Source organism: Astyanax mexicanus, chromosome 23 (assembly GCF_023375975.1).
Source record: "Astyanax mexicanus isolate ESR-SI-001 chromosome 23, AstMex3_surface, whole genome shotgun sequence".
Lineage (NCBI taxonomy): Eukaryota > Metazoa > Chordata > Actinopteri > Characiformes > Acestrorhamphidae > Astyanax > Astyanax mexicanus.
In genome coordinates this window covers 4,934,687-4,961,796 of record NC_064430.1, presented here as the reverse complement: position 1 = coordinate 4,961,796, position 27,110 = coordinate 4,934,687, and the positions used below count along the sequence as shown (strand labels likewise).

The 27,110-nt window shown below is 36.5% G+C and overlaps 2 protein-coding genes across 4 annotated transcripts; both read left to right on the top strand.

The window, feature by feature from the left end:
• Positions 1-1,240: 1,240 nt before the first annotated feature.
• On the top strand, positions 1,241-17,500 carry lctla (lactase-like a). Of its 3 annotated transcripts, XM_049470978.1 has the most exons (15): positions 1,658-2,116; positions 4,279-4,450; positions 4,633-4,793; positions 6,736-6,823; positions 8,066-8,175; positions 8,286-8,414; positions 9,655-9,750; positions 9,861-9,915; positions 10,745-10,910; positions 11,798-12,068; positions 13,010-13,136; positions 13,254-13,453; positions 15,018-15,081; positions 15,337-15,401; positions 16,360-16,443. In XM_049470978.1, exons 2-14 carry the CDS (start codon positions 4,315-4,317, stop codon positions 15,399-15,401), a joined length of 1,668 nt encoding a protein of 555 aa, XP_049326935.1. In that variant the 5' UTR covers positions 1,658-2,116; positions 4,279-4,314; the 3' UTR covers positions 16,360-16,443. The 3 variants fall into 3 exon arrangements, with proteins under 3 accessions (XP_049326934.1, XP_049326935.1, XP_049326933.1); XM_049470977.1 differs by lacking the exons at positions 1,658-2,116; positions 15,337-15,401 and adding an exon at positions 1,241-1,645 and having other exon boundaries at positions 16,360-17,500; XM_049470976.1 differs by lacking the exon at positions 15,337-15,401 and having other exon boundaries at positions 16,360-17,500.
• Positions 17,501-18,601: 1,101 nt separating this feature from the next.
• On the top strand, positions 18,602-27,031 carry tipin (timeless interacting protein). Its single transcript, XM_022665266.2, has 8 exons — positions 18,602-18,764; positions 20,091-20,241; positions 20,458-20,551; positions 21,352-21,427; positions 22,019-22,141; positions 22,433-22,499; positions 22,588-22,797; positions 25,676-27,031. The coding sequence occupies exons 2-8, from the start codon at positions 20,103-20,105 to the stop codon at positions 25,915-25,917; spliced, it is 951 nt and encodes a 316-aa protein (XP_022520987.2). The 5' UTR covers positions 18,602-18,764; positions 20,091-20,102; the 3' UTR covers positions 25,918-27,031.
• The last annotated feature ends 79 nt before the right edge of the window (positions 27,032-27,110 follow it).

Sequence of the window (27,110 nt, the reverse complement as noted above, 5' to 3'; positions counted from 1 at the left end):
AAATCAACGTTGAATCAACATCATACCTTCAACCTTTAATAAACCATAGTTCACTAAAATGAGAAAATCCTCTAGTTAACTGAGTTTAAACAATAAGCTTACATCACTGCAGTAAATCTGACTAGAAAAAAGGGTACCACTTTAAAATAAAACTACTTTTATTGAATATAGTTATAACACATACATAGAAAGGGCAACAATATAGATGGCTGTGTAATATAGTTCACTATTTGGCAAACAACAGGTCATTGTTGCCCTTTCTACCTTTGTGTTGTAACTAATTATTCATGATTTTTAAGGCATTTACAACCTAATTAGTAGCCATTAATAGACTAATTGTGAGCCATTCATAAACCCTTTATAAAGGTAGTCTTATTTTAAAGTGGTACCAAAAAAATTTACCCATCACCACTACCAATCTGATTACTGAACATCTGATCTTAAAAAACACTAAAACAGTAAAACTAATAGAACATAAACACCCGCAGGTATGGTGAAGAATTGGTGTTAAATTAAAAAGCAGTTACTGCAAATAGAAGTAAAACAATTTTTATTTTCCATCCAGCTGTTTTTAGAAATTATATGGTGATAAAATGTAAAATGCTGATTCAAAAGGCAGAAGGTTGAGGAAATTATGTTGATTCAAAATTAAAATTTCAAAGTTTGCACAACCATTGAACATTAAATGTTGATTCAACGTTGGTTTAACGATGTAAAAATAACCTTTTGACCAGTACATGTTTTAAATACTTAAATATATGTGTTATTAGACTCAGAGTTGAAAAAAAGATTTAAAAAAACTTTAATTTGGAAGAGTTACAACAAGCAAAGAGCACCCATTCGGTGGAATTGTCCTTTTAGTCAAGTCAAATCAAGTAGTTTTATTGTCAATTCTATGTTACTCTACTTTCCGAAAATTACAGCAAGTATAGAAAATAGAAGTATAATATAAAAGAATGGGAGACACTATATTTACAATACAACAAGGATACAGATAGACATATGTGAGACAAGAGACACAAGACAATAGTGCAATAGTGATTGGGGGGGGGGGGGTGATTAAGATGGAAAGACAGTGCAAGTATAAACAGAACCCGTATAAACAGTAGTGCAAATATCAAATATGGTGGTATAATAGCTTAAGAGTGGTAAAGTGAATGAAAATATGCATAAAGCTCTTAAGTTCACAGTAGTTTTATGGGAGTTAAAGTGAGTAATGCAGTGTTAAACGCTAGGCTAAAGGCTAAAAGCACTAAATGATGGATTATTTTTAGTGGTTAGTATGTTTTTTTAGCTAAGTTTCTCCTCCCTCAGGCCCCCCACACATGAATCCCACCACCAGATCAGCCTGACTAACATTAGCTTTGCTTACAGGGTGAAATCTGCGTTTCTATCGAACCTGTTTGCTGCAGCACTTTTCCCTTCTCACCCCACTGAGCCTGAATGGGGGGTAATTGTGGTCTGGTGTGGCTCATGGGGGGTCCTGAATAGGGCCCGGAGCTGCTGGATGCTTCGCTGCTGTTGTGTGGCTGTGGAACAGCGCCTCCTGAGAGCATTGTGAGAATGAATCAGGTCCAGAAGCTTGGAAAACCTTCTGGCACTTTGGAGTAGATTCCAGTCTGGACAAATGCGAGGCGTGGAGCAGGTATGGCTGTATATGTGTTGATGGGGGTATAGAGCAGTGCAAAGAGAGTGAGAGAGAGAGACAGACAGACAGGGCGAGATATAGAGAGAGAGACAGTAGAAGGAGTAGAAGGAGGGAGACAGGAGTTAAGGCCAGGACAGGTGCAGAGACTTGAGTTACAGGGGAACACCTAGACAGTCCAGAAGTTCCAGTATTTGTTCTGTTCATAGGTTTAATTCAGGTTTCTGAGATGTCTTTCTTATTGACGGCTCTGGATAAGCTCGCCTACTTCCTGTCACTGATAGCATTCTGTGTCAGCGTGTCCTACAGCTGGCTGAAATGAGAACTGTGAATTAGTGAGTCTGGGTTTGGAAGTTATGCGTTATACCTCCACTGCATTGGCGGCTAATTGAGTCTAAGAAGTTCTGGACGTTGGGTTTGGGATGCGTAGACCTTACACCTGCACACCTGTTTGGAAGCTGACTGCTCAAAGTAAGTTATGCTATACAGCTCTGGAAAAAAAATCACTTCAGTTGCTTTATTCTAGTTGTTTTATTCTATCAACTACAAACAACATTTCTCCCAAATTCTAAATAAAAATGGAAAAAAATATAGTCATTAGGAGCATTTATTTGCAGAAAATGAGAAATGGCTGAAAGGCCTGATGCAAACAAAACAAGTTCAGAAATCAATATTTGGTGGAATAACCCTGGTTCCTAATCACAGTTTTTATGCATCTTGGCATCATGTTCTCCTCCACCAGTCTTACACACTGCTTTTGGATAACTTTATGCTGCTTTACTCCTGGTGCAAAAATTCAAGCAGTTCAGTTTGGTGGTTTGATGACTTATGATCATCCATCTTCCTCAGTATTATATTCCAGAGGTTTTCAATTTGGTAAAATCAGGGAAAAACACCATCTTTAAGTGGTCTCTTATTTTTTCCATAGCTGTATATATATATATATATATATATATATATATATATATATATATATATATATATATATATATATATATATATATATATATATTTCCTGTTTGGCTTGCCATACTTGCCATACCATAATATATATATATATATATATATATATATATATATATATATATATATATATATATATATATATATATAAAGTATCCTAAATGTTTTTTATTCTTCTTTATTATGTATTAAATTATAATATTAGATCATCTCAGAAAAAAAGCTGAGCAATTATACCTGTTAAGACAGACTGGTTTACCTGTATAGACATTATTAATAGGATCGACTGGATTAACTGAACAGGTGTAACTGTCAGGGAAGGATAGTTTTACTGCTAAGACAATATATGTGTTATTGATAGGACTAGTTTACCTATACAGGTGTAATTGATAGGGCTGACTGGTTTACCTGTATATGTGGGTGTAAGTATGAGGGTATTCTGTTTCTTCTGAGTAGATTTACCTGTTAGACAGACTGCTTTACCTGTGCTGGAGTTACTGATAGACAGTTTGGTCTAACTGTGCATTCATAACTGGTAAAACAGTCTTGTGTACCTGTGCAGGTGTAACTGACAGGACAGATTGGTTTGCCTGTGTGTGTTACTCATAGACAGTTTGGTCTAACTGTACATTTGTACCTGGTAAGACAGTCTAGTTTACCTGTGCAGGTGTTACTGACAGAACTGACTGGGTTACCTAACTGACAGGACTGACTGGTTTACCTGTGCATGTGTAAGTGGAAGGACTGACTGGTTTACCTGTGCAGGTGTAACTGACAGAACTGACTGGTTTACCTGTGCAGGTGTAACTGAAAGAACTGACTGGTTTACCTGTGCAGGTGTGACTGACAGAACTTACTGGGTTACCTAACTGACAGGAATGACTGGTTTACCTGTGCAGGTGTAACTGGAAGGACTAACTGGTTTACCTGTGCAGGTTTAACTCACAGGACTGACTGGTTTACCTGTGCAGGTGTAACTGACAGAAATTACTGGTTTACCTGTGCAGTTGTAACTGACAGGGCCGACTGGTTTACCTGTGCAGGTGTAACTCACAGGACTGACTGGTTTACCTGTGCAGGTGTAACTCACAGGACTGACTGGTTTACCTGTGCAGGTGTAACTGACAGAATTTACTGGGTTACCTAACTGACAGGACTGACTGGTTTACCTGTGCAGGTGTAACTCACAGGACTGACCGGTTTACCTGTGCAGGTGTAACTGACAGAAATGACTGGTTTACCTGTGCAGGTGTAACTGACAGAAATGACTGGTTTACCTGTGCAGGTGTAACTCACAGGACTGACTTGTTTACCTGTGCAGGTGTAACTCACAGAACTTACTGGGTTACCTAACTGACAGGAATGACTGGTTTACCTGTGCAGGTTTAACTCACAGGACTGACTGGTTTACCTGTGCAGGTGTAACTGACAGAAATGACCAGTTTACCTGTGCAGGTGTAACTCACAGAACTGACTGATTTACCTGTGCAGGACTGACTGGTTTACCTGTGCAGGTGTAACTGACAGAACTGACTGTTTTACCTGAGGATGTGTAACTGGAGGGACAGACAGGGATACCTGAACAGGTGAAACATATTGACGGACTGCTTTCCCTGAACCTCTATACATTTTGATAGGATACATTTTTAGTTTGTTCTTTACCTGTCCAGGTGTAAGTAGTGAGAAACCCATATGAGCAGAACAGAATGAACAGAATGGCGTGGTGCAGACAGCTGAGAGTGTGCCACGTTCTTGTGCTGGCGCTGTGCGTTTCTGCTGCTGAGGACTTCGACTGGACCAAGAACGAGATGGGATCCTTCTATTACGGCACCTTCCCCACAGGTAACACTTTACATTCTGAACTAATTAAAATACAGGTGTTCTCAGGTTACCATTTAATTATTTTCCATTTAACTGCCATGTAAAAACAACAGTTAAAAAAAAACAGTGATATTTATTGCTATTTATTGCAGAGCGATATCACCTTTGCTATTTACCTGTGTGTTTATACTACTATATGTCAGGATTCTCCTGGGGTGCCGGCAGCTCAGCGTATCAGACGGAGGGAGCGTGGGATAAAGATGGTAAAGGAATGAGCATCTGGGACGTTTTCTCACGTAAAAAAGGCAAAATCTACCTGAACGACACTGGAGACTCCTCCTGTGATGGCTACTACAAAGTTAAGGTTGTAAAGATTATATAATTATATAATCTTTTATATTATATTTATATATATATATATATTATAGAAATATAATTATGTACTGTGTAAATGTTTTAAGCATCTGTGTGAATTTTAAGTAAAGAAAAAGCTTCTTATCTGTGCAGTAAGTGTTTATTATCTCAGTAAAACACATTACAGCATTACAATAAATACAAACAGCAATTTTACAGAAAACAGAGCTTTTACAGCCCTGTTTTCAAACATTTAAAATATCTCCTAATCTTTTCTTCTTATCTGAGTTTAATAGAGTTATTTCTTGTTCTCATCATATTAATCAACACCTGGTTTGGTAAATTGGTAAAGGTGGTAAATCAGGTGAGCTGCTGATGGAACTGAACATAATATACACATGCTGGCTGGTCAACAATACATCGCACTTTGCATGAGGAGACACTGTATGGGAGAGTGATGCGAAAGAAGCCATTTCTGCAAGCACGCCACAAACAGAGTCGCCTGAGGTGTGCAAAAGCACACCTCAGGCGACTCTGTAGAAATGGCTTCTTTTGCATCACTCTCCCATACAGTGTCTCCTTGTGCAAAGTGCGCTGTATTGTTGACCGATGCACAGTGACACCATCTGCAGCAAGATGATGCTGCAGCTCTTTGGAGGTGGTCTGTGGATTGTCCTTGACTGTTCTCACCATTCTTCTTCTCTGCCTTTCTGATATTTTTCTTGGCCTGCCACTTCTGGGCTTAACAAGAACTGTCCCTGTGGTCTTCCATTTCCTTACTATGTTCCTCACAGTGGAAACTGACAGGTTAAATCTCTGAGACAACTTTTTGTATCCTTCCCCTGAACAACTATGTTGAACAGTCTTTGTTTTAGATCATTTGAGAGTTGTTTTGATGAGCCCATGATGCCACTCTTCAGAGGAGATTCAAATAGGAGAACAACTTGCAATTGGCCACCTTAAATACCTTTTCTTATGATTGGATACACCTGGCTATGAAGTTCAAAGCTCAATGAGGTTACCAAACCAATTTTGTGCTTCAGTCAGTCAGTAAAAAGTAGTTAGGAGTATTCAAATCAATAAAATGATAAGGGTGCCCATACTTTTGCACCGGTCAAATTTTGGTTTAATGCATATTGCACATTTTCTGTTAGTACAATAAACCTCATTTCAATCCTGAAATGTTACTGTTTCCATCAGTTATTAGATATATCAAACTGAAATGGCTGTTGCAAACACCCAAATATTTAGAACTAAAAATGATTGAGATTAATAGGGGAGCCCAAACTTTTTCATACATTTACATTTACATTTACATTTATGGTATTTAGCAGACGCCCTTATCCAGAGCGACTTACAACAGTGCTTCATACGACTGTATGTGGTTCTTTTTCAGGTAAAAACTCATATTGCTAAAATAAATGGATTAGTGTAATTTGCTTTGGTGCCTAAAACTTTTGCACAGCACTGTATATACCCTATCATTATATGATCCTCTCATCATACACTGTATAATGATAATATTGCAATGTAATACACAGATATAGCAATAGTCATAAGACAGGAACTAGTATCTAGAATGGTCTTTGGATCTCCTGCATTGAATGTGGATTTGATTTCTGTACACATGGACAATTCTAGCCAGACACCACCAGTCACGATCATTACCACCCAATGCACTGCACTGTCCACTGTGGGTGGTAATTACACACGTGACACTGTGGATTGAGGAATGTAAAACACACTTTCAGGCCTTTTTCTGAACTTACCATGTGCACCCTGGCTAGTGTTCAATTAACCTCACTCACAAGATAACATCTCACAACATATACAGGTGTGAGGGATTCCAGGCCATCCCCTAATACCCATACTGCTGTCCCATGACATATATACATACATAATTTGGGCGTAAATAAAAAATATGCATCTATGCTCCGTATTATTTCCAACAGGACGACATCTCGCTAATGAAAGAAATGAAGCTGAATCACTATCGCTTCTCCATTTCCTGGCCAAGGATCCTGCCCAATGGAATGAGATGTGAGGAAATAATAACATATAAAACAATTTTATCAGTTAAACCTTCAATTATCATGTACTGTACCTGTCTAATGTTTGGACACACCTAAAAATTCGGTGTTTTTTTTAATTATTTAAAAATGTTCTGCATTGTGGATTAATACTGAAGTCAGCCGAACTATGGAGAAAAAACATATGGAATCATTTATTAAACAAAAAAGTCTTAAACAAACCAAATTATGTTTTTTTATATATATTTTACATTCTTCAAAGTTAGATTGGTTAGATTAAACAGTTTTGCACATCTCTGCTGGATTTTCTCAGTCAGCTTTATGAGGTAGAGTCACCTGGAATTCAGGCTTTCAGTTAACAGCTGTGCTGAACTCATCAAGAGTTAATTACTTAAATTTCTTGCCTCTTAATAAAGTGTTTGAGAGCATCAGTTAAAGTAAAATAGTGAAGAGGTAGAGTTACAGGTATACAGTGAATAGTGAATATTTGAGTAATGCTCTAATCCAGATTATGAAAAGCAACAACTACTAAATTAAGTAAAGAAAAAAATGGTCAGTCATTTCAAGAACATTGAAAGTATTTTCAAGTGTAGCTGCAAGGACCATCAAAAAGAATATGATGAAACTGGCACTCATCAGTCCAGAGTTTTCTGTGTTGTACAGGATAAGTTTATCAGAGTTACCAGCCTCAGAAACTGCAAGTTAACAGCTCTCCAGATAAGAGCACCTAAATACTTCTTCACAGAGTATTTTGGTTTGTTTAATAATTTTAAGTCACTACATGATTCATTATGTGTTCCTTCATAGTCTGATGGATCACTTCACTATTCATTTAAAATGCAGGAAAAAAATAATTAAACTTTTGACTGGTACTGTAATTTATATACATGATAGTTCAGTCAGAGCAGCCATTATTATTAGCATGATGGTGGTGTATGAGGTGTTAGTGTGTGTTGTTCTGATAGTACGAGTAGATCTGATAAAGCAGCAGTGCTGCTGGAGTTCTTAAACACCTCCATTTTACTTCTGGACTGTACAGCAACAGATTCAGCGCTTCTGTTTCTGACTTTACTTTATCTACAAGTTGTTTCCGCTGTAGGTTGGAGTGTCTAATAGAGTGGAGAACAGCGAGGGATTAAACACAGTGTTTAAAAACTCCAGCAGTACTGCTGCGTCTGATCCATTTTCCATGTTCTGACTGTACTGTGTAAGTACTGAGCTGTAACTGACAGGTTTTTTTTCTGTTCACTAGCTGATCAGATCAATGAAAAGGGAATACAGTACTACGAGAATCTAATCAGCGCACTCCTGGAGAATCAGATCACTCCTATCGTAACCCTGTATCACTGGGATCTGCCTCAGGTAAGTGACAGGAAAGCTAACGCTAATGCTAATGATGCAGTTTTTCCATTCAGGGCTTTAAATAATTAGAAAACTGGTTTCTTCTGAACTTTTCTGGGGTTTTTTTTCAGGCCCTCGAGGAGAAATACGGTGGATGGCAAAATAGCAGCATAGTCAACTTGTTTAACGACTATGCCAACCTGTGCTTTGAGAGATTTGGCAACCGTGTGAAATATTGGATCACGTTCAGCAACCCATGGGTAAGAAACCACGTTCAAGTTCATTGTTGAAATCAAAAGAAACTTTATTCAGTTGAGCTTTAAAGGGTTTTTAACCCTTAAAATGTTCAATATTTCTGCATAAATCTCATCATGCAGGTCAGAATTTGTGAATCAGATTCTCAGATTTTGCTATTTATAGGTATATTTTTGAAGAAAAAAAGGAAAATTGTTGTTTTATTCTATAAACTACGAACAACATTTCTCCCAAATTCCCCCCCAAAAAAGTCATTTAGAGCATTTGTTAGCAGAAAATGAGAAAATTTGCTTTTAGACCTCAAATAATGCAAAGAAAACAAGTTCATATTCATAAAGTTCTTCATATTCAAATATTTGGTGGAATAACCCTGGTTTTTAATCACAGTTTTCATGCATTTTGGCATCATGTTCTCCTCCACCAGTCTTACACACTGCTTTTGGATAACTTTATGCCTTTACTCCTGGTGCAAAATTCAAGCAGTTCAGTTCAGCTTGGTTTGATGGCTTGTGATCACCCATCTGTTGCCATGTGGGTCAGCCAGACCTCTTCCTGTACCAGTTTTCTTTAGTTTGCAGGAGTCTTTTTTTTTTTCATTCCATTTGTAATTTTTCTAAAGAAAAATACTTATTCTGTATTTCTGTGTCTCTTTTCTAGTTAGTATCAGTAGTTTTTCTAAGTTGGATGGGAATAAAAAATTATTATTAATGGTACTACCATCCCTGCGATGTATAATATATATATTCTAAAACCAGAGTGGTCTGGTAGGTTTGTTAAATGTAATTAATTTGTACATTTTGACAGCATATCATAATTGTAATAAAAATCAATAAAACAAAATACCTAGTCGTACAGAATTTCACTTAAGGATTTACATATATTTACACAAACCTGCATTAGAAGTTCAGCTTGGTTTGATGGCGGCTTGTGATCATCAATCTTCCTCTTGATTATATTACAGAGGTTTCAATTTGGTAAAAACAAAGAAACGCATCATTTTTTAATAGTGGTTTGTTACTTGTATATACTGTATATAGTATAATTTGTCAGTGCCTATATATCTAAATATATACAAGTCTCCAACTCTGATCCTACATACTTTAGATCCAACTCTAAGTTGGATAATAAGGAGAACTTTAGACCGTTGTTCAATATATTATAAATAAAGCTGTCTCCCCAAAAACTCATTAGAGCACCTTCCCAAATGCACTTACTGCAGATGATTCAGACTGTTTGTCTTTGCAGTCAGTTGCAGTTGAAGGCTATGAGACCGGCGAACACGCTCCTGGACTGAAACTGAGGGGCACTGGCGCCTACAAAGCTGCCCACAACATCATTAAGGTAATAAGGCCCATAAAGCTTGTACGTCTTTAAAGCAGGGATTCAATCAAACAAAATGTTCTGTAATAATATCTGATTCAGCTCACATTTCCCAATCTCTGAACTTACAGGCACACGCTAAAGTTTGGCACACTTACGACACCCAATGGAGAAACAAGCAGAAAGGTAATCACCACTCATCAGTCCTGCTGGAAAATGAAAGTCCAAAGTCAGTGCAGTGTTTTCCTTGAACATTTTATGAAGGTGCAGATTTCATTTTCCAGCAAGACTTGGCACACTGCCCACACTGACAAAAGAACCAATTGATCTTATGGCATATAATATAAAAAAAAATTCTGAGAGCCTGATTTTTGGGTTTTTACTGGCTGTAAGCCATAATCATCAACAATAAAATACCTAATTACCTAATTACAATTACTCAATTTATACAATATTACTGAAATTTTAATATTTTTTATTTAAAACACACATATTTAAATATTTACATAATCTCAAAGATTTAATTTGTAAACAGACCAAGTCTCACTGTCTCAACACATATATGGCATGTAATACATTATTTTTAGTATACTAGTATAAAGAATGGATTACATGCCGTCCATGTGTTGAGACAGTGTAATATGTGTGTTTTAACTAAAAACATTTATTTATAATTTCAGGAATTATAATATATTATGCATCATAAGTTATTTGAGTAATATTGTATAAATTAAGTAATTGTATTTAGGTAATATTGTATGCAGAAATTAAGTAAAGTTTATTAAAAGAAAGGATTGACAGAAGTTCAGTTCACTTATTTACTCTGTGTAACATTTAAGTCCAGAAACCGAGTTGAAGTCACTTAAATTAATCTGACATTAAATTTACTTAAAAAAAGCAAATGCAAAAAGTTGTGAACCTTTTTTAAAGTAAATTTTACTCATCATTTTTTTCAGTGTATAAACACTGATTCTGCAGTACCAGAAAGATGAAGGTTTTATCTGATTGATTGCAGGTTTGGTGGGCATCTCTCTATCTGCTGACTGGGGAGAGCCAGTGGACATCACCAACCAGAGGGACATTGAAGCAGCAGATCGATATGTGCAGTTCTACCTGGGCTGGTTTGCCACACCGCTCTTCAATGGAGACTATCCTCAAGTGATGAAAGACTATATAGGCAAGTTGTAGTATCTTTACCAATTCCTGCTGTGATTAAGTGCTTAAAAACACACTCATACAACCCCAACTCCAAAAAAGTTGGAATGCTGAGTATTGCAAATAGCATACACCCACATTTTAATTGCAGTATAACATAGAACTCATGTTTTACCACTTTAAATAAAAAGCATCTACTCATTTAGAACTTAAAAGGTTGGGAATGGGGCAACAAAAATAGAAAAAGTAAAGGGCATGTACTAATTCTCTTAATTTATTATGGGTGTGTTATAAGAGCAACTTGAAATAAATCAATCAGTGCTGTCACTTGCCATTTCCTTTAAGAGCCAGGTGCACTCTGAATTTGGCGGATTGCTATTTCAATGGCGCAGGTATCTGGACGTGGGGGTGTATGCATGTTGGGCATTCGCAGTGTTGACATTTTTTATTGCAAAGATAGCAATGAACGTCTGACTGTGGACGTCTGTCTAGGTTGTATTCAGTCAGTGTCAGTGATGTACCTGTATTTTTTGTTGCCAAGATAGCAATACACCAGAAATTTACCTGAACACACCTAATTTCCAGACCACCACACCTATCAGCATAGATATATTCACAAGCACTGTTGCTATTTAAATGATGCAGGTGGAAGGCATGAAAATTGACTGTTGTTGGGGTGTAAGATAGCAATGAGCATTGCAAAGTGTGTTGTTATATTATGAAGAGAAGAAGCCATATTTCAACGCCATCCAGAAATGGCACTTTCTTCTCTGGGCCAAAGCTCACTTTCGGTATCAACTTTGCTCTACGGTATATTAGCATTCCTTATTCTATACACTGTCACAACTTATCCATGTTTTTTCCCAAAGTTCTGACCTTCAGTCTCGGCTTTATTCTTTATTCTTGCAGGCAGGAAGAGCGCTCAGCAGGGCCTGGGCAGCTCCCGCCTGCCAACGTTCAACCCACAGGAGAAGAGCTTCATCAGAGGCACCTGCGACTTCCTGGGAATCGGGCACTTTACCACTCGCTACATCACGCCAAAGAACTACCCATCAACCCGCGGCAACAGCTACTTCACTGACCGGGACCTGGCCGAGCTGGTGGACCCGCGCTGGCCGGACCCCGGCTCTGAATGGCTGTACTCAGTGCCGTGGGGCTTCCGTCGCCTGCTGAACTTTGTGAAGGTACTGCCCAGATAAAAGAGAACATTACAAGAACAGAGTAGCCTTTAACGTTAGTTACAGTAACAATGTTCCAGAAATGTTCTAAAAATGTGTAACATTGTAATGCTTTGCATCACTATTTAATGTTTCTAGAAGAATTCTAACAATATAGAAACTTTAAAAGTAATCCTAAGCCATGAAGTGCAGCCCCGGTCTGTCCCAGCTGGCATGCACTGGACTGATTAGGTTGTCAGCAGGGACCAGCATAAAGACCCTGTATATATATATATATATATATATATATATATATATATATATATATATATATATATATATATATATGCAGCTCTGGAAAAAAATTAAATACCACTTCAGTTCTGAATCAGTTTCACTGAAGTAAAATGAGCATTGCTGTTTTATTCTATAAACTACAGACAACATTTCTCCCAAACTCCAAATAGAAATATTGTCATTTAGGAGCATTTTTTAAGCATTAGTTTTAAGAATTCAGAAATCAATATTTGGTGGAATAACCCTGGTTTTTAATCACAGTTTTGTTTTTATGCATCTTGGCATGATCTCCTCCACCAGTCTTACACACTGCTTTTGGATAACTTTATGCCTTTACTCCTGGTGCAAAAATTCAAGCAGTTCAGTTCGGTTTGATGGCTTGAGATCATCCATCTTCCTCTCAATTATATTCCAGAGGTTTTCAATTTGGTAAAATCAAAGAAACTCAGCATTTTTGTGGTCTCTTATTTTTTTCCATATATGAAAACATTCTATAACTGTAACTATAATGACATTTTGTTTCTTGGCTCCCCTGCTGCCAGAAAATAATCGCTTTTTTTACAGGTTTATGCTACAGTGTGGAAGTGCAACCTGAGTATAGTGCCACTGAACACTTGCTTTATTAAGCATGGAAACCTCCAAAACGAGCTTGTTTTTTCTCTTCTTCTCAGAGCCAGTATGGAAACCCTATGATTTATGTGACGGAGAACGGCGTCTCGGAGAAGATGATGTGCACAGATCTGTGTGATGAATGGAGAATGCAGTACTTCAGGGATTATATCAATGAAATGCTTAAAGGTCAGTGAGGAGCTTCAAAGCATAAACCACAGTATATAAAATACAGCCTGCTTCACTAATTTAAGTGAATTAGCAGATCATCATGCTCTGATGTTGTGTGTGCTGTTATCCCCTCAGCGGTGAATGACGGGGTTAATGTGAAGGGATACACCGCCTGGTCTTTGCTGGATAAGTTCGAGTGGGACGAGGGCTTCTCTGAAAGGTTCGGGCTGTATTACGTGGACTTCAGGAGCAAGAATAAACAGCGTTACCCAAAAGCCTCGGTTCAGTACTACAAGCGCATCATCAGCTCCAACGGCTTCCCCAATCAGAGAGAGGTAAAAATGGCAACACAAAAAAAAACTTAAAACCATTCTAAGAGGAATAAAAGATAAAAGGAATGCATAATAATATACAGTACCAGTCAAAGGTATAGACACACCTTAAATTTAGTAAATTCAATAGATTAATACTCTAAAGAAGCTTCAAACGGTAAAGAAAAACATACCAGAATATGTTTCATATTTTTTATTCTTCAATGTGGACTTTATTACATGGACATGGACTTTATTACTCCACCACTTAATTATTTACATTAACACTTCCCCAACCTCACTTACGTTCAAGTACACTTTACTCATGATTGGGTATTCACATATTCACAATCTCCTTTTAGAACTATATTTGTTACAGTTGCATATTTATATTATATTTCTATGTCACATCAGCCACTTTCATAATCAATGTCATTGCACACTGCACTTTGCTCTGTTAATTATTTAATGAACATCAGCAACAACTGCACTGCTCTGTATCTTACCTTGTATAGTACGTTTTTGTATAGCCTTATATATATATTTTTTTTTCTTTTCTTTTCTTCTTCTTTTTCTCTATTCTTCTGTTTTAATTTATGTTGGAATCTGTTTCTTATTGTATTGTGTTGTTGCTGCTGGATGCCTAAATTTCCTTCGGGATAAATAAAGTATCTATCTATCTATCTATCTATCTATCTATCTATCTATCTATCTATCTATCTATCTATCTATCTATCTATCTATCTATCTATCTATCTATCTATCTATCTATCTATCTATCTATCTATCTATCTATCTATCTATCTATCTATCTATCTATCTATCTATCTATCATGTAGCATAATTTGCCCTGATAAATCGCTTTTTCCACCGTTATCCAGCCTAAAGTAGCTCCACACCCCTTTGCTAAAATCCGGAGAGCCCTGACATTTAAAACGAGGCATTAGTAACTTTAAAAAAAGTGCACAAGAAGCTTATTAAAAAAACACTGTTTAAATCCCATAAAGCTAGCTTCAGCTCTGAGCACCGCCATTACTGAACTGTAAATAACATAGACATATCTATACATAGACTCTGCATGGCCTGCGTCCTATGTCTGTCATTATCAGTACACATGACGGCGCCCTGAGCTAATGTTATAGGATGTACACAGTGTTTTTTAATAAGCTTTTAAGTTATTTATACTTTAGACTCTTTAAGTTATTAATGCCTCATTTTAAATTTAAATTAAAATAGAAAATGATAAATCTCTTTTTCTCTCCATTTTTATCGATTTTTAGATTACTACATTATTTCAACAAACCAACTGTCCTTTATACTATGTGACAATTTCTTGATAAATGGACCAATAGAATTTCTTCAAAATGAAATAATCTGTTTTTACATTGAAAATTACACTTCCATTGAAATTTACGAAGGTTTTATCTCTCTCCTGTAAAGTTGCTGTTTTGGAGATACTTGTTTTTCATTGGACAGCAATGATATAATTTTTATTACTTTTTTACAGTATAACATATGTGTTTTTTTGTAGATTTTGTAGCTACTTGTTAATGGTGTTAATGGTGTTAATGGTGTGTATCCTCTACAGATTGAGAGCTGGAGAAGGAAGGCGACAGAAACCTGTACCTCCAGTAATCAGCTTTTAGCAGCAGGTCAGTATCCCTGAGCTTTCAGCTTTAACACACCGTTATGAGCTTAACTGTGGTCTAAATGGGGCAAATACAAGAAAACCTGTTAGTATAGAGTTTAAACTGGTGCATAAACACAGAAATCACTTATCTGTGAATATCTGTAGCTTGTTAAAATGAGGGGAAATCTGGCAAATAGGATGGCTTTTTTGGGGGTGGAATATTACATAAAAAGGGGCAACATCTCTAACGGGAATTTTCTTTTGTTTGCCCCTCCAGCTAGAAGAAAATCCAAGGAACATGCAGAAATGCCAAAGGTTTGGCCAGTGCATGATGAAGTTTAGGTACTAGGGACTACAGTTTTTTTAGAGCGACCACATGTCTTTTTGCATTGTGAAAAAAAACTTTAAAATCTATTTTCCATTGATTTTACACTGACACATATTCTGAATGTGAATTTTCCAGCTTTAAACAGAATTTTCCACCTTTTTAACCAGATTATTGGTCTAAATCTACCTGCATTTTCATAAATAAACATCAATTGGATGAATTTAAAACATTTTTGGCTTTCTAATTGTTTTTTTTAATTAATACATTAATTTAAGTTTAGTTCTTATAATTCCTAAAATAGGTTTGTGCTAAATATAATGCTAAAATGTTAAATAAATGTTATACAAACGATATATAAAACTTTTATTATTCTTATTCTTTTTACTATAACATACAACATTTTTGCTCTTTTTTATGTTATTCTTTTTATATTTGCATTTTAAGATTTTCATAACCCTTATCTCTACATACAAATAAAATAAAAAAAATATTATTAAATCTTCTCACCCCTATTATTGCTCTAAATCTACCTGTGTTTAAATCAACTGATTGATAGGCATCAATCTGTTTGATTTTATTAGACTTAAAATATAAAAAAAAATGTAAATGAATACATCATTTTTTGCAATATTTTGTGTGCTAATAATGCTTAAATGCTAAATATATGTTATATAAATGATTCTTAAATTAAAACTTATTAAAATATTATTATTTAATAGTATTATTATATTATTATAATATGTTTTATATTTTATTTTTTTATAACACTTAATAATTAAAAATTACTGCTCTCATAAGTGATGTGTAAATGAATTCTAATGCTTTTATATGATCATTGCATCATTATATCAATGGAATAAAATGGTTAAACAATGACAATAAATTTATTTATCACTATAATGTGTAAAATAACTGGTAATTTTGAAAGGCCTAGTCTAAAACTGCACTTTAATTCTGTTTTTATGATTTTAGATCCTCTCACCAGCCACATGGAGATGGTGACGGAGATCGTGGTTCCCACTGTGTGCACCCTGTGTATTCTCATCTGTGCTATTTTCCTCATGTTCCTGCTGAGAGGTCGCCTGTAGGCCTCGTTCTGACCCTACCTGACCCTTCCCGCTCCTTTCTCCAGTCTGTTCAGTCCATTCCTCCTCACCTGTGCTCTCTGTGAGACTAACTCTACCTGCTGAAGATGCTGAAGATACGCAAGATTCTGGTTCTGAAGCTGCTGTGAGCAAACCGGTTCCCTGGAAAACGTCCTGTTGGATTATATCTGCATACACGCAAATTCCTCAGTGGATAGCTAGAGGTTTGGTGTTTGATATGAGGTGATAAATGGGTGGATGAATATATGAAAATATGAAATATCTTTTTTAAAAAGCATATTTTCATAGCTTTAATGTATGTTTTTTTGTAATATACAGTCATGGCTGAAAATTGCTGAAATTTTTCCACAAAATAAAATATTTCTCATAGAAAATTATTGCAATTACACATGTTTGGTTTTATACATGTTTATTTCCTTTGTGTGTATTGAATCAACACACAAGAAAAATGAGAGAAAAGGTCAAAAATTGCTATAATTTAATGCAAAACTCCATAAATTAGTTGGACAAAATTATCCATTTGGATGGTTTAGAGGCTTCCTATAACCATCAACAAGTTTCTTTCACCTGCTCCAGGTCTCTTATATTTGAATGCTTTCTTCTCCCAACATAAATTTTAGGATCTCTCCAAAGCTGTTCAATTGGATTTATATCTGGACTTATTGCTAGTCACTTTTTAAACTAAGTTTTGGGGTCATTGTCTTGCTGGAAGACCCAATTTTTACCTTTTTGTTCTCCGTTTCTTTTGTGTTGCTCCAATACACACAAAGTAACAAATAAACATGTGTAAAACATAACATTGTGTGATTGCAATTTTTATGGGAGAATTACTTAATTTTCTAGAAACAATTCAGGGGTGCCAACACCTTTGGCCATGACTGTTTCTTAAGTACAGTGGGGATTAAACAGAGCGATTCTGTGAAATAAGATACTGAAAGTAATGCTCAGTTAATAATAAAGACATGTATCATCTACAGTAAATATTAAATAAAGGTTTAATAACCCTGTGTATTTTCATTGTCTTTATCTACATATTTTAAAAATAAACTAAAGAGAACTTGTAGATGTTAGTTGCTGCAGAGTAAGAGCTCTTAGAATTAAGATAAGAAAGTATATAATTTTATTTGATGATACTTAGCCCAGTAACAGGCGCTAGGTGGCGCCATGTCCATTGTTAACATGGTGAGGAGCAGAGCAGCCGCAGCTCTTGAGCAATACTCAATACAAAATGCAAAAAAAAAAAAAAGAAAGAAAAAGAAACGGTTAATTTCTCCTGAAATTGTGTTAAAAAATCATTATTTATTTTTAAATTTAAATGTATTATAGAAAAGAAAGAATGAATTTTCATCTTTTTTTTCTTCTTTTTTTTCATTTCTGACTCTCAAAATCTGAATTCCTGGAAAAAAATATATTGTGTAAATGTTTTATTTTATTTTAATAGTTTATTTAACAGGGACAGTGTACATTAATTAACATTACTGTAAATGCACCAGAATTAGCCTAAAGGCTATTTTTCATCCGTTGTCCCTGAAAAAAATCTAGATTTTCTTTCCTGAAATTCTAATTGCAATTCAGTAATCTATTTTTTATGACCCTTATAATCTAAATTCTGGGGGAAAAAATATTTTCTAATTTTCTGAGGGATGTTGTGACAAAAAATCTGATGGTACAATACAGCCTTTTTTTCTTTTTTTTTTTTTTCATTTTTCCTGAAATTCAGATTGTGAGGGGCAGAAATGAAAAACTTTGAAAACTATTTATTATAGTAAAGAACAAATTAATTGTCATCTATCTTTGGCGTTGGTTATCTATTTTATAAAACAGATGGAATTAAATGTGGATGTAAAACTTGCATTTCATCTGCTTTTCCAAATTTCTACTTTTTTATATCTGCCCCTCACAATCTGAATTCTAGTGAAAAAATTGCGTAAATCAAGTAAAGATTTTTTTTTCATTTGTCCTGGGTTATAAGGGGTAGAAATAAAGATATAATATATTATACATTTATTTATATTATAATGTATTTACTGAAAGGGCTGAGCTGAGCTTATCCGGGTCAGTAGGGGACGGTAACGCGCCTACAGCAGCTCCATTACCCGCTATAAACACTGATACCATAGATACAGCAGCTGCTGCTGCACTCCGCGGGCAGAGGGAGCGATACGACCGGGGTACTGATAATTAACCCGGGATAAATCAGCGGAACGGACGGCAGTTCAGCTCTAAACCGGCAGGAATTACTGATCTGCAGCCTGTCAGATCTTCAGCTCGGTATGGAACCGTATATCCGCGGTTATCCGGAGTTTAAGTGGTTTATTCAGCGCTGGATAACACTGCTTACAGAAGCTAAAGCTAACTAAACTATAAAAGCGCGGGAAACTGGGTCATATAGAGAGCTAATAACAGCATAACCAGCATGGAATACCTTATATACCCCATACTAACTTAATTACACTGTGTGCGTAGGCTGGCAAAGTGTATATTTTCCGAAAAAAGGCTTGAAACTGAGTCACAGTTAGCCTAGCTTAGCTTTTGTTGCCGCCAAACTGCTTCCCTGTTCAACGTTATTATTTTTTTTTTTTTACCTATTTTTGTAACCAATAGAATCGGTCGTTGTCAGTCACGTGTGTTTACTATGCGTAAGCGCCATATTTAAGGTATAGTAAAGTGTATAGCAGCACAGTACAGGTGTTAGAAACTACAATGTTTTTGTAATGTTTTGAGAATTTAAAGCAATAAAACCAGAGAAACAGGATTAAAGTGTGGAAATAGCGCCCCCATACGAGCTGAGCGAAGATGACCTTGACTTTTATTTGGATTAATTAGCTGTAGTCAGAGGTGTCGACTACTGGTGGACGATATGGCCCTTAAATAATATCACAGTATTTCATGGTATTTTCGTGATAACAATTGAATTAAAATAATTTCAAAAATGCACTACTGCAACAAAATGAAAATTACATTTTATTATTGCATACGAAAAAAATATTAGAATTTAATCAGATTTGTTACAGAAGTCAATGATCCAGAATATCATGATGCTAGTAATGCACTTTGTAAATCTCGATATATCCAAGATTAAAGTAAAATAAATTATCCTGGAACGATATAATCTGTGTCTAGTAGATATATAATGGTAAATGAGAACAGTGTGAATTTTTCTTTTACTAAAAACAGCAAAAAAGTAGTACCCTGATAATTAGGGGTGAGTGATATGGCACAATATTTTAGGGTATAATATCGTTCACCATATTCAAAAATGTTTGCAATGTGATTGAGTATGATACAATTTAGCACACCCTAAGTGTTGATTTAATGAACTACAAATACTTTTAAAATGGAAAAAAAAAAACATTTTAAAACAATTTTTCAGATTTCTTTTTACTTTTGCAACCTACTTTTCACACCATTATCTGTCCTTTCTACTTGTTAAAAATGTGAAACAAACCGGTGTATGCGTTAATTTATTTTTTGTCTATTAGAGACAGTATAACCTAATACATAGCAAACTCATGTGGGGAGATTAATTTACACAGCTGTCACCAGTATTTCTTTTTTTTTTTTTTTTTATCTTAATGAATTATCATCTCTCTCCAGGGGCTTCACACCATGCTGGATCCATCAGAAAATGGTTTGTTTGACATCCCTGACTACGATCAGATAGAAGATGAGTCATTTCCCCCTCTGCCTCCACCCCTGTCTCCTGGAGAGGGAAACCTGGAAGGAGACCCTTTTGCCAATGGAGAGGGTAAAAGCTTATGTTTTTTTCTTTTTCATAATATATTGTCCCAGAAATAACTGTGGTTAACATTATTATCATAATTTTGGGTCGATGTTGTGCCTCATATCATATAATTATACAATTATAGTATGATATTGCAAATAGAAAAATGGTTGTTGGACGTTGGATGGTATTTTTTACGATAAGTTGATAAAACGATGATTGTATTCTGTGTGCGTTTAGGTGAGGCGGAGGGCGAGGTGTCGAAGCTACCTGAAGTTCCAGTTGCCAAAAGGCGAACCGTCAAGAGGCCTCAACCTAAACTAGACTCTCAGAGGTATTAATGTTATGTTGAGTTTATTATTTTAGGAAGCATGTGTCTTACTAGAGCTGGATAAATATGATGATGATATAAATTTTCTTATCGCATCGACAATAAGCATGTCAAGGACTGAACTGTACATTTTAATACAGAGTGTAAAAATCCTGTTTAATTGGATGATGTGCAAGAAAAATTAAATAAGAATCACTGTACTATACATGCAAGAGCATTTTAAGAGTAACGTAGCAGAATCTGCCACTGCTGATGCATTTTGTCTGTGTGTCAAAATATGGTGCATAATGTGTATTGAAAAATGCTTTTCAGTTTGTTTTTATGTACACATAGAGTGGTGAATATAGTGATCATATCAATATCTGAATGGTATCGTGTTGACAGATATACAGCTCTGAGAAAAAATTTGAGAGCACTTCAGTTTCTGAATCAGTTTCTCTATTTACAGGTTTATGTTTGAGTAAAATGAACATTGTTGTTTTATTCTATAAACTACAGACAACATTTCTCCCAAATTTTAAATAAAAATATTGTCATTTAGAGCATTTATTTGCAGAGCTTTTAGGCCTCAAATAATGCAAAGAAAACACGTTCATCCATCTTCCTCTTGATTATATTCCAGAGGCTTTCAATTTGGTAAAATCAGACTCGTCATTTTTAAGTTCTCTCTTATTTTTATTTTTTCCCAGAGCTGTATATTGTGATATCAAATTTTGCCACGCCCCGCTATATGTCTCTATAACAACTAATGCCTGATATCTGCAGTACTTTCCAGTCTGTCTCTCCCTCTCTTTCTAATACAGACTAACATCTGAACGAGGACTTCCAGCCCTGCGGACGTTATTTGATAATGTCAAGTTTAAGGGCAAAGGACATGAGGTACACTACACTATATGATCTCTCTGAAAATCTAGTAGAAAAACTTCTATGGATAGAAGAGACAGTTACTCCAACAAAATCAAAAACTCTCTTTAATACCCTTGATTTCAGTTGAATCAGTGAATGAGCAGGTGTCCCTATACTTTTGTCAGTATAGTGTACCTAATCATTGAATTAATTGTTGATTTAAGCTTTGATGATGTAAAGTCAAATTATGGACTGCAGAATTAGGAACTATAAATTCTAATGTAGTTACCTGGATGAACAGGTTATACTGAATGCAAATGTATTACATTAATATTATTTGTATGTATTGTGACACATTATAACATTTGGTTGGATCGCCTTTAGCTTTGACTACGGCACACATTCCCTGCTTTATTTCTGTCCATTAATAACATGTGGTATTGATGATGGGAGACTTGGAGCACTGGCCAAAGTCTTCTTCAACATATCCCAAAGTTTCTCAATAGTAGACTCGTACCTCTTTGCTTAGTTAAATCCAGGTTGTGACCTTTTTTGGCTAGAGTGTGTGTATTATTACATATATTATTAATAATAGATAGGTTTTTACTCTGTTTTAATTTTCAGGCTGAGGATCTGAAGGTTCTTTTGCAGAAAATGGAAAACTGGGCACACAGACTTTATCCCAAATTTCAGTTTGAGGACTTTATTGACAAATTAGAGGTTCTAGGAGGCAAAAAAGAAGTACAGGTAAGATTTATTTTTCATCCTGCTTGTCACTTCATAGCATACCACAATTTGTCATTTAACTTCCGATATTTTTGTTTTACACATATAAATAAGTTATTTTGTAAGGCTTAAAAATCTAAATCGTAATCGAGAATGACTCCTATACTTGAAGATTTTTATATATATATATATATATATATATATATATATATATATATATATATATATATATATATATATACATATAATAATATCGTTACTTGAAATTTATGCCAGGAGAACTGATTTCTGATTATCACTTTTCTTCTTTAGACGTGTCTCAAGCGAATACGGCTGGATATGCCTCTGACTCATGAGGATTTCATTGGAAATGATGCTGGTGAGAAACATATATAAACATGTACAGCATTAGTAAACAGTGATCTCTTTTGAATTTGAGTTAAATATGTTTTTAATTGTGTGTTCAGAGGCACCTGAGGAACGCTTGCAGGAAGATAAAGACCCGTTTGGAGACGGAGGATTCTCTGAAGATCCTTTTATTCATTCCACTCCTGCTCCTGCAGCTGCACCTGCACCACTGCGTACCCCAGTCAGTCTTACAGAGGAGCAGCAGCGGCGCATAGAGCTCAACAAACAGCTCGCCCTGGAGAGGAGACTGGCCCGACAGAAACAGCTAGGTAACTGTTCAAATACACAACATGTATATAACTTCTATTGAATGGCCCACCTCCGCTCTCCCCCAGCATTCTGAAATACAGGGCTTTTAGCTGATGCTCCCAACAGGCTTACAATGCTAGTGATAGGGGCATAGAGTTACCCATGCAAAGAAATGGCTGTTTTTAAACCGTTAACAAGCTCAAAGAAGCTCCACACTTCACTTGTAGAAATGTGAGGGTCCTGACATTTAAAACAAGGTACTGAGAGATTTGAAAGTTAGTTCAGTGGAAGTGAATATTATATATATTTTCCAGAGAATTCATTTTGCAGTCCATTCCCCTATCCTACCTATTTGTCCTTGTCAGTTGACTTATCATAACTTTATTTAAAGCTAATTGTGCTCAAAGAACTACCTCAAGGTACTGTATGGAAAAAGTTTGCACGTTTAACATTATCCAGACCTGAACCCCATTTGAAAACCTCTGAAATGTCAAACACAAAGCTGAGCTGCTTGAATTTTTGCACCAGGAGTGACATAGGGTCACCCAAAAGCAGTGTGTAAGACTGGTGGAGGAGAAGTGTATATGAATATATATTGAAGTTTAAATTGTCTGCGCGACCTGATACCCAACAGAACTCAGGCCTAGATTTCCTACCACTTTTCTCGGGCCAGGCTTAGGAAAATATTCTGCTTTTGTTTTACGTAAAGCTATGGTATTGCAAAATAACAAATTAAACTGTGTTTAAAAAAAAAAAAAAGTTAAACAAGTTAGAATGTTATCACACAGCTCTGGGGCGCACACTTGAGCTCCTCCACTTATCCGCGTTATGCACTTGATTAGGGTCTATGCTTCTTCAGTGTTGCAATTAATTAACATAATTCTGAACAGATTTCGCTCATTTAAGCAGCCCGAAAATGTTTTTAAAAAGCTTAAGTTTACTTACTAAAAAATGTCTAGTCTAAATCGGGCTTGGGCAGAAAGTTCACGGGCTCAGGCCGTGCCGGCTTGGATTTTTTTGGGCCCGAAATAAGCTGCTTATATATACACGTTATATATATATATATATATATATACAGGTGCTGGTCAACGAATTAGAATAATTTGAAAGAGTGCAATCATGAAATTCTTTGAATGCATTTTTTGTGCAGAAAGCAAATCAGGTGTTCACCGCACCTGTCCTACTCGTTAGACTAATCACAGAACTCGTTACCTGGAAAAAAATTTGCTCAGCTGAGCTTTCCAAAAGGCCCATTTAGGCCATTTAACTGTGACACTGTTGTTTTATTGAATTAGAACAATGGAGAAACCGTTTCATTGAATTAGAATAAATGCTCAAATTTTTGTTTTCTGTGAAGAGCGTTCACTGTGCAGTATAAAGTCAGGGTTGAGTAGAATTTCTAAGTTGTAAAATCAATCATGGGTAAGCAGCGCGACCTCTCATCCGGAATAGTGGCTCAAATTCAAGCCCTTTGCCAACAAGGCTTGACCCAAACTAAAATTGCTGAGCAGCTCGGCATCAGCCAGTCTTCCGTCTGCAAAGCTCTCAAGAAAAACTGCAGCAAGCGCACCAACTGTTCCGGCATCCGAAAAACTTCTGCTCGCGACAACAAGCAGCTGAGAAAGATCGCAGTCAGCAACCGGTTCAAGTCCACTTCCGAGCTCACCGACTTGTGGAACAAGCAGACCGGCGCTGACGTCTCCAGATCAACCACTTACCGTCGTCTGCGCGAACTCTGCTTCAAATCTCGCGTTCCAGCAGTAAAACCGATGCTGAACAAGAAACAAATGGAGAAACGGCTGAAGTGGGCCAAAGAACACGGCGAGTGGACTGCTGAAGACAGGCAGAAAGTGGTCTTCAGTGACGAATCACGCTTCTGCATCTCCTTCGGTGAACAAGGTCCTCGTGTCTGGCGTCGTGGTGGCGAAACCTACAACCACGAGTGCGTGAAAAGATCCGTCAAGTTTCCCCAGAGCGTTATGGTCTGGGGATGCATGTCCGCTCGAGGTGTAGGGAAACTCTGCTTCCTCAAGAAGACTGTCAATGCTGCCGTATATCAAGATGTTCTGGAAACGTTCCTGATTCCGACTGTTGAGGAACAGTTCGGCGAAGAAGACTTCATATTTCAACAGGATCTTGCACCGGCTCATGCGGCAAAGTCGACCAAATATTGGTTCACTAAAAAACAGCTTGAAGTTTTGGCATGGCCGGCCAACTCGCCTGACCTCAATGTCATTGAAAACCTTTGGGCCATCGTCAAGCGGAAAATTTGCGACAGAAAGCCTACTACGCTGGACCAACTGAAGCAGAACATCGCCACTGCCTGTGAAGCTGTGAGTGCGGAAACTTGCGACAAGCTGGTCAAATCGATGCCGCGGAGACTTCAGGCAGTCATACAAGCTAAGGGGGCAGCCACAAAATACTGAGAAAGTGATGATTGTAATTATAATAAAAATTATTCTAATTCAATGAAACGGTTTCTCCATTATTCTAATTCAATAAAACAACAGTGTCACAGTTAAATGGCCTAAATGGGCCTTTTGGAAAGCTCAGCTGAGCAAATTTTTTTCCAGGTAACGAGTTCTGTGATTAGTCTAACGAGTAGGACAGGTGCGGTGAACACCTGATTTGCTTTCTGCACAAAAAATGCATTCAAAGAATTTCATGATTGCACTATTTCAAATTATTCTAATTCGTTGACCAGCACCTGTATATACACTGATTTAACTGAATAAGAAGTTTCCTTTTGTATTGCAACAAGCAATAAAAGCCCATGTTTAATGTGATGGCGATTTTAAAACAATATATTAAGCAACTATTATACATTTATAATGTTACTGCGCAAAATATGCACATTTTTTGTTCACTGTTTTTTTTTTTTATTTGTTGTGTTCTCAGAGTCCTCGCAGTCCTCACAGCCTGAGGAACCGTCTGAAAGCTCCCCAAAACATCAAGACAGCCAGGAAAACCGGGAAGAAGATGTAGATGATGTAGACGATACCACAAGAAAAAACGAGACCCCTTTAAAACAGAAAGCTGCTGTTTCTCAGAACTCTCCTCTATATGATAACGAGTGTGACGACCCCAAAGTTCCAGAGCTGACCAACGGCATAGAGGATAATGATGATAATGACGATTGATTATTTCACCTCCATGACCTTTCAGTTTTCTAAAGCCTTTTCTATTACAGCTGTTCAATAATATGTTCTTCCTTTTGTTAAACAAGTACAACCAGATAAGCCAAACTTTTTTTGTTAAATAGTGTTTCTGTTGTTTGTGACAGGCTGGTTTAGATTGGTTGGTTGGTTGAGATGGTTGGTTGAGATGATTAGTTGGTTGGCTGGTTGAGATGAGATGGTTGGTTGATTGGTTGAGATTGGTTGGTTGATTGGTGGAGATGGTTGGATGGTTGAGAGTTGGTGGAGATGGTTGAGTTGAGATGGTTGGTTGGTTGAGTTGAGATGGTTGGTTGGTTGAGTTGAGATGGTTGGTTGGTTGAGTTGAGATGGTTGGTTGGTTGAGTTGAGATGGTTGGGTTGGTTGAGAGTTGGTGAAGATGGTTGGTTGAGATGGTGCCTTGTCATCCGATGCCAAAATCCTGCAGCTTATAAAAAGCTTAAGAAAAGAGCCTCAAACCTGGAAGTCTCAAAGGAAAGTTTTCCTCTCTTTGCCTTATAAATGTACCATCCGAGTCTGGACCAAAGCCCAAACGAAGGTTCATATGTTTTGCTACATTTCTATACATTAGTGCATGTCGTTTCGGTTTCGCACTTCAGTTGAAAAGTGACTGAGCGCAATATAGAACTGTACTACATCCTGTTGCATCATCATTATTCATAGAATTTTGGATTCCAACACAACACCAGTTCTTTTTTTCTATTCGTCTGTTGTTTAGTTGGTGATGATAGACTGCTTCACTTCATTTGATTGATCTGAAAGTCTGAACCATCTAGAGAAGTTTCACCTGTTCAGAGATTACCTGTTCAGTGTGAAAAGCATCCTTGGGGGAAGTTTTAGTCTTGGATTCTATCCATCAGGAATGGAAAATATTATGAGTCTATGACTAGGATTTACCCCTGTCTGGATAACTGTCCCTTAGTATTAGGTTGTAAGGACCTTTATCCTCTGTGAGGGTTACTATTTTTCTGCCCCTTCTTTTCGTTCTTGTTATATATTCCGGCCTTCATGTTCACACAGTTTCCTATTTTCATTGTTTTTCTAAACTATTCTAAATAAAGTGTTTAATCAACTGTAGTTTGATTATGTCTGAGTGTTTGAAAGCTCCACATTAGTTTTACATTGCCGGACAGCGAGGACTTCCCCCAGAAAAATC